This window comes from Epargyreus clarus, unplaced genomic scaffold, assembly GCF_041222505.1.
Source record: "Epargyreus clarus isolate Ecla_fem2 unplaced genomic scaffold, WU_Ecla_fem_2.2 ptg000036l, whole genome shotgun sequence".
In the NCBI taxonomy this organism is placed as follows: Eukaryota; Metazoa; Arthropoda; class Insecta; order Lepidoptera; family Hesperiidae; genus Epargyreus; species Epargyreus clarus.
Window position 1 is genome coordinate 5,555,212 of NW_027332241.1, and position 20,841 is coordinate 5,576,052.

General features: G+C 37.8%; 1 protein-coding gene, 1 long non-coding RNA gene and 1 other non-coding gene across 3 annotated transcripts in view; 1 reads left to right on the plus strand and 2 right to left on the minus strand.

Annotated features, from left to right (window-relative positions):
- LOC140756930 (lysosomal alpha-mannosidase) overlaps positions 1-8,936 on the minus strand; it is a 29,907-nt gene extending 20,971 nt beyond the window's left edge. Inside the window, exons 1-6 of the mRNA XM_073092470.1 lie at positions 8,832-8,936; positions 7,883-7,985; positions 4,343-4,424; positions 2,473-2,658; positions 1,395-1,519; positions 415-495 (exon numbers count right to left, since the gene is read on the minus strand). Of these exons, the coding sequence (XP_072948571.1) occupies positions 415-495; positions 1,395-1,519; positions 2,473-2,658; positions 4,343-4,424; positions 7,883-7,985; positions 8,832-8,909 (655 nt within the window). The 5' untranslated portion in view covers positions 8,910-8,936. The remainder of the gene's footprint in view (positions 1-414; positions 496-1,394; positions 1,520-2,472; positions 2,659-4,342; positions 4,425-7,882; positions 7,986-8,831) is intronic.
- The window catches only part of LOC140756853 (uncharacterized), a 194,748-nt gene extending 181,745 nt beyond the window's left edge, over positions 1-13,003 (minus strand). The window contains exon 1 of the long non-coding RNA XR_012103913.1: positions 12,959-13,003. This is a non-coding gene — a long non-coding RNA (uncharacterized LOC140756853). The remainder of the gene's footprint in view (positions 1-12,958) is intronic.
- On the plus strand, positions 5,750-5,821 carry TRNAE-CUC (transfer RNA glutamic acid (anticodon CUC)). The gene has a single exon. It is a non-coding gene; the product is annotated as a tRNA-Glu (tRNA).
- Positions 13,004-20,841: the final 7,838 nt, after the last annotated feature.

The window sequence follows — 20,841 nt, forward strand, 5'->3', positions numbered from 1 at the left end:
TGAAGGTCCTAATGAGGAGCATGTGACAAAAGTATTAAAATCACGTAATGTCATCGGTTCTTGATAATTGTTCAAAATTTTAAATTAATCGGACCGTTCAAAGTGGGTAAAAATCGAGTTCAAAGATTCCGTTACATACATACATACAGGTTAAGCTAATGAATGCGTGGTAATTAAATAATCAATCAAAAGTTTATTTTTAATGCTACTACGAAGAGAGAAATACTTTTGGAAACACGAATAAATTTGAAAAATATGTTATCTGTTTCTTTTCTAATATAGGAGTAGTAGACGAGCATGTAGTCCACCTGATGGTAAGAGGCTACTGGCGCCCATGGACATCTTATTTTATTTTATTTTATTTTTATTTGGGAAACATACAATATTCAATACACACAGTAACTTTCATCTTACCAAGAACATCACTTCCTCTCCACATAAATTCCATTCTGTCTTCATCCATCATGGCTTCTCTTACTTTGTGGTCTACTCTTCCTGTAAAAGTTTTCAATTATATTAAATTTATAGCTAAAATATTATTATAAATAATTTTACATTTAACATTACTTTAAAACTTATAACGCTTATTTGTAAACAATAAAATTATGTAAAACCTCATGTAAGAACTATTATTTTTGTAAAAAGGTAAATCAAGAACTACCTACATATTTCTAAATTAAGTAAATGTTATTTTTAGAAAACAGCGCCATCTAGTATCTTTACTGGCAACTTTAATAAGTACCTACATGAAGACAAAACATTACATTTAGTTTTAGACGTCAATCAGAGATGGCGCTATTAACACCGCGTGCTTCGTTTTTAAATATAAGTAATTTTAATACAACCCCATCTAGTAGCTTTACTGGCAACTTTATTAAGAACATGTTGACAAAACGTTAAATTTAGTTTATGATACTAATCAGAGATGGCGCTAGTGTCTGAATACTTCTTTTTTAAATATAAGTAGTTTTAATACAACGCCATCTGGTTGCTTTACTGGCAACTTTATTAAGAACATGTAGACAACGTATTATTTATTTATCGATACCAATCAGAGATGGCGCTATTAACACTGCATGCTTCGATTTTAAATATAAGTAGTTTTAATACAACGCCATCTGGTTGCTTTACTGGCAACTTTATTAAGTACATTTAGAGGCCAATCCAATATTATTCTACGAATGAACACGATAACGTTGTACAGTTCGTATTATTGTGCAATATAATTGCTTGTTTGGATTCAGGCTTTATTGTACAATAAAAAGTATTGTACAATGTTATTGCAGGTTTACGGGGCGTAAACAGTTACATTTATTTTTTGCCGTCATTCAGAGATGGCGCTATTAACACTACATGCTACTTTCTAATATAAATCTTAAAATATGTTTAATTACCTATAAATAAGCCATCATATCCCATTTGCGCTAATAGCGACGCCTGTTCTCTTGTGTGTCCGTATGTATCGATCTGCCATGCTGCCTTTGGAATGCCACATGGCCCCAACGTATCATTCAGCTTTCTGGTAATATAAATGTAATGAGCATTAAAAATCTGACTTTTATAACATAAGCATCGTAAGGGTTAAAATCCGACTTTTATCTACTATATTATCATGAAGAACTCTTTGTGGTGGGACTCCTGAAGCATCGCCACACCCACGTAGGTGTCTAACAGAAGTGTTATAACAGCAGTGTAGCGCTGCTGTGTTCTGGTCTGAAGGGTGTGGTAAGGGAGACATACTTTTCCAAGACGTTTCAGCTTAGTCCTCAGCGGTAGCGGCGCATTTGTGGGCAACCTCGAGTAGGAATTTTATGTTATCTGGGGTTGATTACAGCGGCTCTTGCACCTAACTATCAGAGGTCTTTTTTCATAATATAAGAGTAGCAGGCGAGCATGCAGTCCACCTGATGTTAAGAAGCTACCACCGCCCATAAACATCTGTAATCGATCACAAACAAGACCAGATTGTCACCTGAGGTCAGCCTCTAAGTTGCAATGCCTCAGAAAAGTATGTCTCTACCACACCCTTCAAACCAGAACACAGCAGCGCTTAACACTGCTGTTATAACAGAAATAGGTGTGGCGGTAGTGCCGTCAGAGTCGAATCACAAAGGATTCTACCAATTGATGTCCATGTGCGGCAGTTGCTTCCTATCAAGACTGCATAATCGTTTCTCAACAACAACAACAACAACAAATAATACTCTTTATTTGCACACCACAATACAAGGAACACATAAAATAATATTAGAGACGGTATACAAAAAGGCGGTTTTATCGCTAATGAGTGATTTCTTCCAAACAACCTTTGGACGGAGTTAAAGATATATGAGACATGAAGAAAGTAGGGTGTACACACAAAGAAGAAAGTATATAAATAAACTACACATATATCTCTCGTACATACACAACACACGTTTCTCTTTCTATATAAAAAGGTTAGGTTAGGTTAGGTTATGAAGACAAATAAACCTTAATCCCCAAGTAAACTGGTCAATGATTTGCAGATAGTCTGCCGTGGCCTCGTCATTCTGCACCCAGGCTCCCCCAGCGAACTGCACCCTGCCCTCCTGCACCAGGGTCCTGAAGGTGGCCCGGGTGGTAGCCCGCTGCTCCTTCCACCAGCGCCAGAAGTACGCCGTTTCGGAGAATGTGAATCTAGGACAGACCCAATCGCAACATAAAATTAGGGGAATTAACCAAAGGACAATGCCCATTCTTGGTACTGATTTTTCTCATGCGTCATAATGAAAGTAATATTAAAATTATTTTTTGATTTTTTTAACATAATTTGTCGATTAGAATAGTTTCTTTGAACAGGGAATTCCATTTAAGATAAAATAAGACGAAATGTTGATTGTTGTTCTTAAAAATTAAAATGGCGGTATTTCATACTCGGAATTCATTATTTTAGGTTTTTTTACCTACTACCTTTAAAAGTAAATGGAATATGTTAGTCGAACTACATTATAGATACCTACTATCAGTTAAAACCGACCATCAATCTATCGTCGGATATTTTCGATTTTGAGGTTGTGTAACATTTCGGTAAATAACTTCAGAACCCGGGTGCCGATCTAAAATATAATTATTGGTGGTAGTATTTGGTTAATTATACATCGTCCACAACAAGTTTCAATTTGATGCAACTCTGGACGGCGGTCCATACTTTCATGGGCATTGTCCTTTCCCCTGTAAACCCTTCACAGGGGATTTGGTTAATTAGACCACTTTTTGTACGATTGTGACAAGTTTATTATATATTTTGATTTTATCTTTATCTTTGTTATTTAGATCCTAAATTAATTTATTATCAATAATTAATTATTATAACTGAATATTATTAACTTTTTTATAATATAGGAGTAGCAGACGACCATGTAGTCCACCTGGTAAGTGGCTACTGCTCATGGACATCTGTAATCAACCCCAGATAGGATTAGATATGACCTGAGGTCGGCTACAAATGCGCCGTTACCCCTGAACTAAGCTGGAACGCCTCCGAAAGGTATATCTCTTACCATACCCTTCAAACCAGAGCACAGCAGCCTTACAGATACAGGCGTAGCGGTGGTGCAGCCGGAGTCTAACCACATCGGGTTCTCCCACCTTCTTGATTCTCTTACTTTTTTTTTTTTATAATATAAGAGTAGCAGACGAGCATGCAGTCCACCTGATGGTAAGTGGCTACTGCCGCCCATGGACATCTGTAATCAACCCCAGATAGGATTAGATATTTCTACCTGAGGTCGGCCACAGATGCGCCGCTACCCCTGAGGACTGAGCTAGAACGCCTCGGAAAAGTCTGTCTCCCTTACCACACCCTTCAAACCGGAACACAGCAGCGCCTAACACTGCTGTTATTGAGTAGAAATAGGTGTGGCGGTGGTGCCGCCGGAGTCGAACCACAAAGGGTTCTACCACCTTTATAAACCTTTTTACTTGATTCATTATAAACATATCACCAATAACAGACGAGTTGTGGATCCTCCTATTCTTTTGGCGTCATAAGAGTTGAATGAATTGCTTGACTTGTATGTATGTAACGGAATCTTTGATCTCGATTTTTACCCACTTTGCACGGTCCGATTAATTTAAAATTTTGAACAATTATTAAAAACCGATTATGAAAATCGTATATTGTCAATACACGATTTTAGTAATTTTATCCCATTCTCCTCATCAGGATCGTCAGGAATCAGGATTAACGATTTTCCTTGTGTGATTTTAGTGTTTAAATTAAAATTGACATGTACCTACTAAAAATGTCAAATTTCAATCGTAGGTAAATAGATTGAATAGATTGACTATTAATAACGTGGTTAATTGACAAATAACTTACTTTCTGTGTTTGTCATGCAGTAACTCGGATAGAACAGAGTGATATATTAACTGTACATTTGCTGTGCTTGCTGCTGTTTTAGCTGCGAACAGAAAAATTATATCATTATTATCGACCCAATACTGTTCCACTGCTGAGCACGGGTCTCCGAATGAGAAGGATTAGGCCATAGTCCACCGCGCTGGACAAGTGCGTATTGGTAGACTTCACATACCTTAGAAAACTTGTTGTTTATTAAGATTTCTTGAGTAGGCAGGTTTCTCGCGATGTTTTCCTTCACCGTTTAAGCAAGTGATAATTTCTAATACGCGCATAACTGAAAAGTCAGTGTCTGGGATATGAACCTCGGATCCCTCGATCGAGGCCGAGGTTCTTAACCACTAGGCTAAATCATTACATATAAACGAAATAATTATCTCTAATCATTCTCCATAATAATTATCTATAATAATTAATCTCTAATAATAATAATTATCTCTAATAATTATTTCAAAATATTATAAAAACAAAACCCTCATTGCTTGAATTAAATTGAATTTGCTTTTGAATTGAAGTAACAAACGAGGATACTATAATCGAGGATTTATAATCAACCCCAGATACGATTCGATTCCTACCTGCGGTTGGTTTCAAATATGTATATTATGTATACTAGCTGACCCGGCAAACGTTGTGTTGCCATATAAATAAAAAAAATGTTAAGGGTGAACAACCCTTATCGCATAGGGGTATGAAAAATAGATAGTAGCCGATTCTCAGACTTACTGAATATGCATATAAAATTTGGTGAAAATCGGTAAAGCCCTTTCGGAGGAGTACGGTAACTAACATTGTGACACGAGAATTTTATATATAAGATATTCCTTTATATATATTTTAGTTCTAATGAGCATTAGTATTGTTTAATTTATAGGGAGAATAAATAAGTTAGGTAAGTCTTTATTACTGCACATACGCAACTTGTATTTTTTTTATAATATAGGAGTAGCAGACGAGCATACAGTCCACCTGAAGGTAAGTACCTACTGCCGCCCATGGACATCTGTAATCAACCCCAGATAGGATTAGATATTCCTACCTGAGCTCGGCGACAGATGCGCCGTTACCCCTTAGGACTAAGCTGGAACGCCTCGGAATAGTCTGTCTCCCTTACCACACCCTTCAAACCGGAACACAGCAGCGCGTAACACTGCTGTTATTAGGTAGAAATAGGTGTGGCGGTGGTGCCGCCTGAGTGAAACCACAAAGGGTTCTACCACCTTCAAACTTGTATTTTTTTAAATCACTCTCTGACCAAAGAGCTAAATAGCTGTATATGAAAACTGTATTTTCGAATTGTAAACATTCACACTTGGTACGAATAGAATTTGTGTGAACTAAATATAAAATTCAAGCCACAATTCATCATCCGATATGGTCTAGTGGCTAGGATACCTGGCTCTCACCCAGGAGGCTCGGGTTCGATTCCCGGTATCGGAATCAAGAGGGTCTGTACTTAATTTTTATATTTTTTAAGTCATTTTTTCATAATATATTATCTTATTTTTCATTTTCTTTTTGTTATTTTTTAAAACATGTATATATTTTTTTTTTGAAATATGAAAATTTTGCCTTTTTTTTTTAAATATTTATTCGATTTTCATACTTAGGAATATCATCAATATTTTGAAAGAGCCATTGCTGTATAAATATAAAATAATAATTGAGTAGCAGACGAGCATGCAGTCCACCTGATGGTAAGTTGCTACTGCCGCCCATGGAGATCTGTAATTAACTTCCGATAAGATTAGATTTCTATCTGAGGTCGGCCACAGATGCGCCGCTACCCCTGAAGACAAAGCTGAAATGTCTCGGATAAGTATGTCTCCCTTGCCACACTTCAAACCAGAACACAGCAGCGCTTAACACTGCTGTTATAACAGAAATAGGGGTGCCGCCGGATTCGAATCATAGATATTTTTACCATCATCATTGTCATTAATTGATCTGTGATATAAAAATCATATAATTTATCATATATTATTAAAATGATTATCAATAAAATATCGTAAGGAAATCTGCATGCTTCAGTGTTTATAAAAATGTTCTTAAAATAAGTTTTTCACTGTGTAGTCTACCAAACAACACTTAGCCAGCGGTGGACTATGGCCTAAGCACTCTTTGAGAGGAGACCCCTAACCAGCAGTGGGACAATAATTTGATGATGCTAAAACTTGCAAACACACAAAGGGTAAATACTAGATTTGTAAAGATCACTCCTAACAAGAAAATGTTACCAATTAAAATTGTCACTGTCATCTATTTTCGTTTTTGAAAAATATTAAAATAATTCGCCAAGTACGAGTCGATCTCGCACATGGAGGCTTCCGTACCACCATTCATTATTTTTTACTTATTTTTATACATTTGATTATGTTCAACAATACTTAGTTGTATGAAACAACAATAGATGGCGTTGGGGCGATGATGAATGATACGTAAATTTTCAACAATACTTAGTTACATGACTCAAAAATAGATGGCGTTGGGGCGATGATGAATAATACGTAAACAATGTATAATAAAATTAAAATAACTATATTAAAATATGTTTTATGGTTCTTATTTGTATTTATTACGATACCAGTTATGGTAGTACAGGGATTGTAAAAATTTCAACCGTCTTCCTAGTACGGTTTAACAGTTAGATTGAAAAATGCCGAAAAATACCGCTTTGTTGTACGGGGACCCCCTTTAATATTAAACTTTATTTTATTTTTAGTATTTGTTGTTATAGCGGCCACCATTATGCATCCCCTGTTAAAATTTCATGTGTCTATCTATTACGTTTCCGGAGATATAGCCCTGTGACAGACGGACAGACGGACGGACGGACAGACGGACAGACGGACAGACAGCGAGGTCTTAGTAATAGGGTTCCGTTTTTACCCTTTGGGTACGGAAGCCTAAAAATGTAGTTTTTAGATCATTTACGAATGAAAGGACATTTCTCCTCACTTTTTTTCAATTTCGTGTTTTTGCACCACATAACTGCGTCGGCATTGTTCCGCGTAAATTACACCATGACAGCCATTAAATGGCTGACAGAATTGTCAGCCGTTTGAGTCATGCTTCAATTAATTCAATTACAAGGCGGTGAGATATCTATACTTATCTATGGGGTAAAAACGGAACCTTATTACTTAGACTGCGCTGTCTGACCGTCTGGCACAGGGCTCTTGAGAACCGTCATAGACAGATACTAGAAATTTTGACAGAGTATGGATAATTTTATCCGCTATAACAACAAATACTAAAAATATAAACATCTTGAAAATAAATAGGGGTCGCCATGCAAGAAACCGCTATTTTTCGGCGTTTTTCGCTTTATCTACAGAACCGTAATAGATGGACGGACAGACAGCGAAGTCTTAGTAATAGGGTTCCGTTTCTACCCTTTAGGTACGAAACCCTAATAAATGAACATTTTGTGGTACGGAACCCTGCATAAGCGAGTTCGGCTCGCATTTGGCCAATTATTGTTTAAACACTAAAACTTACTTCCGTAGTAGTATTCGTCGAATGTCTTCACCCACCCTGCGTCCATGTGTGAGTGAGGGATGATGTGGACGTTCAGAGCCCCCTCCCTCGTTTGCGGACATTGCTGGAATGGAATGAAACGGAATGAAAAGAAACGAAACGGAACGAGATGAAATGGAACGGATTTAAATGAAGTAGAATGAAATGGTACAAAAAGAATTGAAACGGAATGATGTAAACTGATAACGAACGATGATGAAACGAAAGTAGTGATAGTCTAGTGGATAAGAAACTCGGTTTCTGGATCGAAGGGTCCGAGGTTCAAATCCCAGGCATGCACCTCTGATTTTTCAAAGTTATGTGCGTATTGGAATTTAATTATCATTTGCTAAACGGTGAAGGAAAACATCGTGAGGAAACCTACATACCTGAGAGATTTATAAAAGAAAAACCTCAAAGGTATGTGAAGTCTACCAATACACACTTGGCCAGCGCGGTGGACTATCTCCTAATCCTTCTCATCATGAGAAGAGACCCGTGCCCAGCAGTGGGACAGTAATGGGTTGTTGATGATAATGATGATGATGATGATGCAAAATTAAATGTAATTATACAAAATTACACGGAATGGTAATGCAGAAGTAGAAAACGATGCAGTTCACCTGATGGTAAGTGGCTACTGCCGCCCATGGACATATGTAATCAACCCCAGATAGTATTAGATTCCTACCTGAAGTGTGAATAGATGCGTCGTTACCCCTGAGGACTAAGGAACGCCTGGGACAAGTGTCTCCCTTACCACACTTCAAACCAGAACACAGCAGCACTTAACACTGCTGTTATAACAGAAATAGGTGTGGCGATGGTGCCGCCGGAGTCGAACCACAAAGCGTTCTGCCTTCTCATTTAGGACTCCTATGCCCAGCAGTGGGACAGTTCTCACAATAAATAAAAGAGTATATAAACGTACCTTGTAACCGCATTCTATCTTAGTTTTTGATATAGTATTTTGAAAATTAATACCCAAAATTAATAACAAAAATATCATGATTATAACTGCTATTAAATATTTTTTCAATTATAACTTGGTTCAAATTCAAATTTAAAATTATATTACTTATTTAGTTCACATATTGTTAAAATATGAGATTTAAATATTCATCGATTTTAATTAATTAAAATTAATTTTAATTCCGTTTTACATAAATAACTTTTTTACCATCTTTTTTATTTAAAACCCAAATTATTTATAAATTTATTTAATTATGTTTTAAAAAGTTAATAACTTTTTTGTAACTGACACTTAAAAGTCAAAAACTTTTGATTTTGATTATTTTAAACTGATTTCACATGTATTGTTCTTGTTACTAGCTAACGTTTGACTTAAGGCCTGATGTTCACGTAATTATAGTGTTATGGATAAGGGCTTGTTCACACTGGCGACTTGAATGAAAATAATTGTAGTTTAAAAACTGAAAACCACGCTAAAATCGCACAAGGAAAATCCTTAATCCTGATTCCTGACGATCCTGATGAGGAGAATGGGATATTTTTTTTAAAATCGTGTATTGTCATCGGTTTTTGATAATTGTTCAAAATTTTAAATTAATCGGACCGTTCAAAGTGGGTAAAAATCGAGTTCAAAGATTCCGTTACATACATACATACGACCCAAGCTAATAAAAGCGTGGTAAAAATAAAGGTGGTAGAACCCTTTGTATTTCGGCTCTAAAGCATACCGTCACACCTATTTCTGTTATAACAGCAGTGTTAAGTGCTGCTGTGTTCTGGTTTGAAGGGTGTGGTAAGGGAGGCATACTTGTCCGAGGCTTCCCGACTTAGTCCAGGGTTAGCAGCGCATCTGTTACTAACTTCAGGGAGGAGTTCCGTGGGCGGCAGTAGCAACTTTCTATCAGGTGGACTGTATGCTCTTTCGCTTTTTCTATTTTTTGGTCTTTACCGTGTGTTAAAATAATGTTTTATGCCCATTTTCAATATGACTGCATCTTTACTTTCGTGTTGAACAACGCAGTTGAGCTGATATCAACATTCAACAAGGTGTTATAGGAACTCGGATTTCTGGGAAAATGTTTGTAATAATACATTATAAGGTCATATTATTATCAGTACCTGGATGACCGAGCTTTGCTCGGTGTTGTAATAATAAAACAAAAATACCGAATATTTGAAATAAAAAGTCACAAGTGCAATTAGTTTTCTCACAAAAAGAAGGAACTCGAAAAAAGAGAATAAATAAATGAAACAATCGGCCCGAGATTTGAACCCGGGTTTCCTGCGTTTTACGGCGCCCGATTTCCCGACCGAGCTATTCTAAGTTCGTATGGAGGCGAAATTTAGCTTCGTATTCTAATGATATTGTAGGAGGTTTTTATTCAATGAAAACACGGTTAAAACAACATTTTTTGAAAATAAATCCTAGCTAGATCGATTTATCGCCCCCAAAACCCCAAACAGATCAAGGTGTGACGGTGGTGCCGCCGGAGTCTAACTACGTTCTACTTACAAAAGCTTAATCAATGAAAGAAAGTAAAAAAATATTATAATAATAATAAAAAAAAAATCTACAATGATAAGCCGTATTTCGACCAGGCGTAAAATAAACTAATTTAATCCAAGTATTAAGGCTGTACTTGTTGAAATTGACCCGTCAATCTGATAACTACAGCCTACTTGGTCACACAACTTATACACATTCCAAATTGCACGTTGGTTGAAAAAGTTGTAGGGATTAAGGTTGGCTATACACTCTCGTTTTTTTTTATAATATAGGAGTAGCAGACGAGCATGCAATCCACCTGATGGTACTTACCATACCCACTTACCATAGCCAAGTACTGCCGCCCATGGACATCTGTAATCAACCCCAGATAGTATTAGATATTCCTACCTGAGGTCGGCCACAGATGCGCCGCTACCCCTGAGGACTAAGCTGGAACGCTTCGGAAAAGTCTGTCTCCCTTACCACACCCTTCAAAACGGAACACAGCAGCGCTTAACACTGCTGTTATTAGGTAGAAATAGGTGTGGCGGTGGTGTTGCCGGAGTCGATCCAAAAAGGGTTCTACCACCTTCTCGTGTTTGTAAACAAGTAACAATGGATATACAGTCCACCTGATGCTAAGTCACCGCGGTATGCTCGTCTGTTTGAAGATGGTACAACCTTTTGTGGTTGGATTTGGGCGGCAGTAGTGGGAGTTCAAACCGCCCGGCCAGCGACCCCGGGAAGGAGGTATGTGTGGTCGCATACCGTCGTGTACAACAGACGGTGTGGCAAGCGGCATGCTCACCTGTGCGGAGCCCGACGGAGCAACGCGCTAAGGACTCCGGTTGCGTTCCGGGAGATTCCGGAGTCCTCTACGCAGCGCCGTGGACGGCCACCGGGGGGTTTTAGTGCGGTAAGAATCCCACATAACTGTGTGTCGCTCCTATAGCACCGGGTACCTTTCAAAGGTTTCTGCGGCGAAAACAAAAAAAAGGTAATCACTGATAATCATAGCTTTTCATTAAAAATCTTTTACACAACTTTCAAATTACACATACAGATATCGACTGATATCGATATATACTGATACATATGAAGTGATATCGATATATATCGCGTGAATGTAGTAGCACTCTAAAATGATTGCAAAAAGGCCTCCAAGGTAAAATCAATTCATATAATTTAAGACACTGAATGGTCATACCTGACAAGATTTGAACCACTTATGATTAACCGAATATATTTACGAGGTTGTAAAGGTGTGTGTAAGGTTTTTGAAAGTTAAGATTAATTTTATGAGCGATTTTGTAAGTTTATTTATTTAACGGAGTTTTGATTCTACGCAAGAACAGGGGGGGGTTACTACCATCTCTTAAAACAATATTATTTTAATCATACTTTTACTTTTTTGGCAGGAAATTTAACTTAAGCAAAATATGACAATTTCAGTTGTTTTTATAGAATGGATAAAAGAAAAATTAATAAGGGTTTAAGTTTGTTCAACTGTGTATGACGGAATATTTTACTGTTTTAAGGAGGAAATAAAACTTTCCTGAACTATGATGGTTTTTAAAAGATGGTGGTAGAGCGAGTATTGTTCGACAGGGTAGATCTATATTTATCATTTATTATTATTTATTTTTTATTACTAGCTGACCCGGCTAACGTTGTGTTGCCATATAAATAAAAAAATGGTAAGAGTGAACAACCCTTATCACTTAGGGGTATGAAAAATAGATAGTAGCCGATTCTCGGACCTACTGAATATGCATAAAAAATTTGGTGAAAATCGGTAAAGCCGTTTCGGAGGAGTACGGTAACTAACATTGTGACACGAGAATTTTATATATAAAAAGTTATTCCACACCAATCAAAAGGCACTACTGTTTTACGGTAGCAATAGGTGTGTTAGTGATACCTCCCTTTTTATAATATAGGAGCAGCAAACGAGCATGCAGTCCACCTGATGGTAATGGGCTACTACCACCCATGAACATCTATAATCAACCCCAGATAAGGTTAGCTTCCGACCTGAGGTCGACCACAGATGCGCCTTCACCCTTGACGTCTAAGCTGGAACGTCTCGGAAAAGTATATCATACCACACTCTTCAAACCAGAACACAGCAGCGCTTAACACTGCTGTTATAACAGAAATAGGTGTGGCGGTGGTGCCGCCGGAGTCGAACCACAAAGGGTTCTATCACCTTCACAATTTCGTCATATCCGTGGGAAACATGCCAAGCATGCATGGTATGCATGCTTATTTGTTTTAATAAAAAAATCCAAGTGCAAGTCGAAGTCGCACTCGAAGGATTCCGTACCACCAAAAATTTCATTTTATTTTTATTTTGAATATTAGTAATTATAGCAGCCATTGAAGTAAATGCATTTTGAAAATTAGAACTGTCTACTTATTACAGTACAAAAACGTCGAAAAATAGTGGTTTCTTATATGACGATCCCGATTTATTTTCAACTTTTTTATTTTTGGTATTCGTTGTTATAGCGGCCACTCTCATACATACTCCGTAAAAAATCTTGTGTCTATCTTATTTTTATAATATAGGAGTAGCAGACGAGCATGCAATCCACCTGATGGTAAGTGGCTACTACCGCCCATGGACATCTGTAATCAACCCCAGATAGGTTTAGATATTCCTACCTGAGGTCGGTCATATTTGCACAACTAACTCTGAGGACTAAGCTGTAACGCCTCGGAAAAGTATGTCTCCCTTACCACACCCTTCAAACCGGAACACAGCAGCACCTAACACTGCTGTTATTAGGTAGAAATAGGTGTGGCGGTGGTGCCGCCGGAGTCGACTACAAAGGGTTCTACCACCTTCAAACCATCTATTACGGTTTAGGTGATAGAGCCCTGTGACAGACGGACAGCGGAGGCTTAATAATAGGGTCCCGTTTTTACTCTTTGGGTACGGAACCCTGATAACAACCTCGTTTAAATCAAGAACTCTTATTAAAACTTAAATATTTTAAATAAATTCATTACCTTTTAAGTAATGTTGTTTGACATATGTGTGTTATATATTTTATTTCACCGGAACTTTAGTTTAAGGTTGCGAGGTATTTTAGGGTTCTGTAAACAAATTGGAAAAACTCTGTCTAGGCAAATTTAGTAGAACCTTACATTGACTTTTGTCTTAGCCACATTATTTCTTTTTTGTATAACATAGGAGTAGCAGACGAGCATGCAGTCCACCTGATGGTAAGTGGCTACTGCCGCCCATGGACATCTGTAATCAACTACAAATATGATTACATATTGCTACCTATGGTGGGCCACATATGGACCGCTACCCTTGAAGACTAAGGTGGAACGCCTCGGAAAAGTATGTCTCCCTAACCACACCCTTCAAACCAGAACACAGCAGCGCTTAACACTGCTATTAACAGAAATAGGTGTGACGGTGGTGCCGCCGGAGTCGAACCACAAAGGGCTCTACCACCTTCAAATGAACAGTAACTTCGAAAAATCTCACAATTTTTTTTGAGAAATAGGCAAAGAACACTTTTTGTACGAGCCCCACTCACACTTTGCCGATATGTGATTAGATAAGTAACTGTCACGTTTAGATATGCATGTCCATGTGGTATATTGCCATTTTATTCCACTTCGACACTACAAGGACCGTGATTAATGATTTAAGTTATTTCTAATGAATATATCAAGTATCTATTTGTAAATTCAGAATTAAGTGGCATTTTGGTTCGACTCCGGAAGTCTAAAGGCACTGCCGTCACACCTTTGCCTAATAATAGTAATGTTAACTGCTGTGTTCTAGTTTGAAGAGTGGTAAGGGATACTTTTCTGAGGCGTTCCAGCTTAGTCCTCAGGGGTAGCGGCACATCTGTGGTTGACCTCAGGTCATATCTAATCCTATCTGGGGTTGATTACAGATGTCCATGGGCGGCAGTAGCCACTTAACATCAGTTGGATTACATGCTCGTTTGTTGCTTAAATTTTGCATAAAAATAAAAAAAAAAAAACAAGCTGAGATTTTATATAAAAATAAATGAAATAAACCACAACAGCATATACGGTCGTAAGGGTCACCAAGTGGAATGTTGTTATCGATTAGAACTTTCACTTTCGTACTTCCGTTGGTAGCAGGTTCAAGTCCAGATTGCGACATGTGGCATTGAAAACTTGGTTACTGATTTTGAAAATTAAATTTGCATATAAGTTTATATTAATTATTAATTAAAATGTAGTTGTGACTCATAAGCATTAGTAATGAATATTAACCAATTTTTGCTTACCACATTCGAAATATGGCAATTATTACCTTTTTGTTAATGAGGGGGAACCTTCAAAAGGTACCCGGTGCCGTGGGAGCGGCACGGGGTTATGTGGGATTCTTACCGCACTAAAACCCCCCGGTGGCCGTCCTCGACACTGCGTTGAGGACTCCGGGATCTCCAAAGGAACGCAAGCGGAGTCCTATGACAATTGTTGCCTAGAAAATTGTCAAGTTTCATCACATCACATCAACAACCCATTACTGTCCCACTGCTGGGCACGGGTCTCCTCTCAGAATGAGAAGGATTAGGCCATAGTCCACCGCGCTGGCCAAGTGCGTTTGGTAGACTTCACATACATTTGAGATTTTTTTTAATAAATCTCTCTGGTATGCAGGTTTCCTCACGATGTTTTCCTTCACCGTTTAAGCAAGTCATTAATTTCTAATACGCACATAACTTTGAAAAATCAGAGGTGCGTGCCTGGGATTTGAACCTCGGACCCCTCGATCGAGAGGCCGAGTTTCTTAACCACTAGGCTATCACTGCTTGTCAAGTTTGGATTACCATTATTAGGCCTTAGTCGTAAGTAGTAAGTCGTAAGTAATTAGAAATTAATTATCACCTGCCTTAACGGCGAAGGAAAACATCGTGAGGAGACCTGTATACTAAGAGATCTTAGAAATTCTCAAAGGTATGTGAAGTCTACCAATCCGCACTTGGCCAGCGCGGTGGACTATGGCCTAATCCTTTTCATTCTGCGGAGACCCGTGCCCAGCACTGTGACAGTGATGAGTCAATGATGACGAAGTAACTATAGTCCGCGTAAAACTGCTAGTCCGCTCTATTGTATGACTATTATTGACTACACCTGCTCGCAACAACTTCAGAGCGGACTGGCAGTTTGGCGCTATCTATATAATACAGATGAAATAGCAGAAAAGACTAGTTAATAAAATACTTATAAAGGACAATAATACAATTAATTTCAATAAAAGTATTTATTATCATTCAATGCATTAAATTGACGGCCATTTTGTAATTGTAATTCTTATTATTCGATTTATTAGGTCAGATACAGGATGTATTTTTGTGCACATAATTAATAATGAGGATGGGGTAAAAAGATTTTTAAATAAAATATAGTAGTAGCAGACGAGCATGCAGTCCACCTGATGGTAAGTCGCTACTGCTGCCCATGGACATCTGTAATCAACCCCAGATGACATTATATTCCTACTTGAGGTCTGCCAAAGATGCGTTGGTAGTCCTGAGAGAAGTTAAAAAGTCTCCCTTACCACACCCTTCAAACCAGATCACAGCAGCGCCTAACACTACTGTTATTAGGCAATATAGGTGTGGCGGTGGTGCCGCCGGAGTCGAACCACAACGTAGCATACGACCATGCAGTCCACCTGATGGTAACTCCATACGGACGTGTGTAATCAATTCCAGATAGAAATAAAACCCTTCCTGACTTCCGCAACAAATAAGCTGCCATTTATTTTCTGAGGACTAAGTCGGAATGTCTCATATCACCTCAACACAATCTCACTATTATAAATAAGATACAGGGCTGATAAATAGTCCTAAAACTAAATAACATTTAATAATTTACAAAATATTTTGCTAGGAAAAAATAATAAATTTATTTTTCATTGAAAAAATCATACTGTACACACCACACACGCATTTTCAAAAATAATGCAATACAGGTAATTAAAATTATTTATGTGAGAAACACATTTTAGTGTCTTACCAATTACCTACTTAAGTTCAATATGGCAATATATTTAAATTTTCAAAATATTTTTGGATTTATTGGTTTTGGAATGACATAATAATGTATCCAGTATGTAAACATTGCATTTTGATTTCCTTATATGGCACGCAGTAAGTAAATAAAGCAATATGTTGTAAAATTATGAGCAAAAAATAAAAATCTGGGGTATTTGACCACCCAAGAACTTGCCTGGGTCAATGTATCTTTGAGGCTCTAAAATGCGTATCCACTGCCTTTATTTGTTGCCCTTGAAGATTGTTTAAAGGTAGTAGAACTCTCTGTGGTTCAACTCTGCACCACTGCACTATTTCTGCCTAATAACAGCAGTGTTAAGCGCTGCTGTGTTCCGGTTTGAAGGGTGTGGTAAGGGAGACAGACTTTTCCGAGGCGTTCCAGCTTGGTCCTCAGTGTAGCGGCGCTGTGGCCGAGCTCAGGTAGGAATGTCTAATCCTATCTGGAGTTGATTACAGTCCATGGGCGGCAGTAGCCATTTACCATCAGGTGGACTATATGCTCCCCTGCTACTCCTATATTATAAACTAGCTGACCCGGCAAACTTTGTGCCGCATCAAAATCTATTTATCAAATATATTTCATATAAAATATAGTTTATGTTACTCGTGGATAATGTAGCTTTCGAATGGTGAAAGAATTTTTAAAATCGGTCCAGTAGTTTTTGAGCCTATTCATTACAATCAAACAAACAAAGTTTTCATCTTTATAATATTAGTATAGATAAAAAACGCTTTCTTCACTCACAGCACCACACTAGGATTCCTGTGGGTGCTGGACACACACACACAAACACCCAGACCTAGACAAAATTCAGATGTCTGGCCGGGGATCGAACGCGGGTCAACTCACTGGTTCTATTAATTAACTTTTTATACGCATAACATTGATTTATCTGTATTATACTGCGTTGCAAATTTGACAATACTTTACAGCCTTGCTCCAGTTATTTCGTCGTCCGTTATATAATAAATGATTTAACTTATTGTATAACACCGTACGTGCTTGTCTGATTTAGGGTTCCGTAGGTTCATCATCAACCCATTACTGTCCCACTGCTGGGCACGGGTCTCCTCTCAGAATGAGAAGGATTAGGCCATAGTCTACCGCGCTGACCAAGTGCAGATTGTTAGACTACACATACCTTTGACAATTTTTTAAAATTTCTCATGTATGCAGGTTTTCTCATGATGTTTTTCTTTGCCGTTTAAGCACATTTCAGATTTCCATGGGCGGCAGTAGCCTCTTACCATCAGGTGGACTGCATGCTCGTCTGCTACTCCTATATTATAAAAATAACTTCTGTTGCAGAAATATGTGTGGCGGTGGTGCTTCCGGGGTCAAATTACGAAAGGTTTTGTTTACGAAACATGAATTCTCGTATTCGAAAAACAAGATTGAAACGTGGGAATTCGTAATATTTTCAGAATAGCACTGGTTTTGACTTAAGTAAGAGGTTGACCTGTTTGTCTTATGCATTTAACTGGTAAAATACTATCACTTTTAGCGCATACAAATGTTAGGGATGGCGATCTGAAATCGATTAATCGAAGAATCGATTTTTTAAACAAAAAAATCAATTATGTTAATCGATCTTTAGTATTGGATCGATTCAGTGAATCAATATTTTATCAATATTTTATCCTAGAAATCTAAATTATTAATTTAGGTTTCTGTTTCTGGGTCTGGGTGTTTGTGTATTTGACTGTGTGTGTCCATAGCACCCACGATACAGGGACTCCTAGTGCTGCGCTGTGAGTGTAGAAATTCGATTTTTTCGAACTTGATTGAGTATTAACATAATGTTGTAGACATTTTTTGCTGTCAGATACGTATTTCAGCGGTCGTTTTTTTTCGCTTGCTACGCTCCTGAAAAGATTGAAAATCGATTTTTACAAAATAAATTCTTTAAGCCTCGATTTCTTTAATCGATTCAAATAATACTTCGAAATCGATTCAAGAATCGATTTTTTCGGAAATCGACATCCCTAGTGTATATTGCAATCAGCTTAATTTGTTAATAAATTTGTTGTTCAAATTGTTTGTAGGTTTGTACCAGTTACCTCGATTAATAAACCTACCAGTTACTATGAGGAATGAAATAAAATAAAGTAAAATATTTATTACTAGCTGACCCTGCAAACGTGGTGTTGCCATATAAATAAAAAAATGTAAAGGGTGAACAACCCTTATCACTTAGGGGTATGAAAAATAGATAGTAGCTGATTCTCAGACCTACTGAATATGCATTTAAAATTTATTGAAAATCGGTAAAGCCGTTTCGGACGAGTACGGTAACTAACATTGTGACACGAGAATTTTATATATAAGATTATAGCAGCTATTGAAGTAGGTAAATGTATTTTGAAAATTAGAACTGCCTACTTATTACGGTCGAATAGATAAAGCGAAAAACGTCGAAAAATAACGGTTTCTTATATGGCGATCGCAATTTATTTTCAACTTTTTTTATTTTTGGTATTCGTTGTTACAGCGGCCACTCTCATATATACTCCGTAAAAAATCTTGTGTCTATTTTATTTTTATAATATAGGAGTAGCAGACGAGCGTGCAATCCACCTGATGGTAAGTGGCTACTACCGCCCATGGACAACTGTAATCAAACCCAGATAGGTTTAGATATTCCTACCTGAGGTCGGCCATAGATGCATAACTAACTCTGAAGACTAAGCTGTAACGCCTCGGAAAAGTATGTCTCCCTTACCACATCCTTCAAACCGGAACACAGCTGCGCTTAACACTGCTGTTATAACAGAAATAGGTGTGGCGGTGGTGCCGCCGGAGTCGAACCACAAAGGGTTCTAGCACCTTCAAATCATCTATTACGGTTTAGGAGATAGAGCCCTGTAACAGACGGACAGACAGCGAAGTCTTAATAATAGGGTTCCGTTTTTACCCTTTGAGCACGGAACCCTAATAACAACCTCGTTTAAATCAAGAACTCTTATTAAAAGTTAAATATTTTAAATAAATTCATTTCCATGTATGTAATGTTGTTTGACATAATATGTGTATTATATATTTTATTTCACCGGAACTTTAGTTTAAGGTTGCGAGGTATTTTAGGGTTCTGTAAACAAATTGGAAAAACTCTGTCTAGGCAAATTTAGTAGAATCTTACATCGACTATTGTCTTAGCCACATTATTTATTTTTTGCTTAGAAGTAGCAGACGAGCATGCAGTCCACCTGATGGTAAGTGGCTACTGCCTCCCATGGACATCTGTAATCAACCTATGATGGGCCACATATGGACCGCTACCCTTGAAGACTAAGCTGGAACGCCTCGGAAAAGTATGTCTCCCTAACCACACCCTTCAAACCAGAACACAGCAGCGCTTAACACTGCTATGTACAGTAGGTGTGGCGGTGGTGCCGCCGGAGTCGAACCACAAAGGCTTCTACCACCTTCAAATGAACAGTAACTTCAAAAAATCTCACAATTTTTCTTTGAGAAATAGGCAAAGAACACTTTTTGTACGAGCCCCACTCACACTTAGCCGATATGTGATTAGATAAGTAACTGTCACATTTAGATATGCATGTCCATGTGGTATATTGCCATTTTATACCACTTCGACACTACAAGGACCGTGATTAATGATTTAAGTTATTTCTAATGAATATATCAAGTATCTATTTGTAAATTCAGAATTATTATGTGGCATTTTGGTTCGACTCCGGAAGTCTGAAGGCACTGCCGTCACACCTATTTTTGCCTAATAACAGCAGTGTTAACTGCTGTGTTCTGGTTTGAAGGGTGATAAGGGACATACTTTTCTGAGGCGTTCCAGCTTAGTCCTCAGGGGTAGCGGCGCATCTGTGGTTGACCTCAGGTCATATCTAATCCTATCTGGGGTTGATTACAGATGTCCGTGGGCGGCAGTAGCCACCTACCATCAGGTGGACTGCATGCTCGTTTGTTGCTTAAATTTTGCATAAAATAAAAAAAACAAGCTGAGATTTTATATAAAAATAAGTAAAGTAAAGTACAAAAACATATACGGTCGTAAGGGTCACCAAGTGGAATGTTGTTATCGATTAGAACTTTCACTTTCGTACTTCCGTTGGTAGCAGGTTCAAGTCCAGATTGCAACATGTGGCATTGAAAAATTGGTTTACCGATTTTGAAAATCTAATTTGCATATATGTGTATATTAATTAAAATTTAATTGTGACTCATAAGCATTAGTAATGAATATTGACCAATTTTTGCCAAATTCGAAATATGACAATTATTACCTTTTTGTTAACGAGGGGGAAACCTTCAAAAGGTATCCGGTGCCGTGGGAGCGACACGGGGTTATGTGGGATTCTTACCGGACTAAAACCCCCCGGTGGCTGTCCTCGGCGCTGCGTAGAGGATTCCGGGATCTCCAAAGGAACGCAACCGGAGTCCA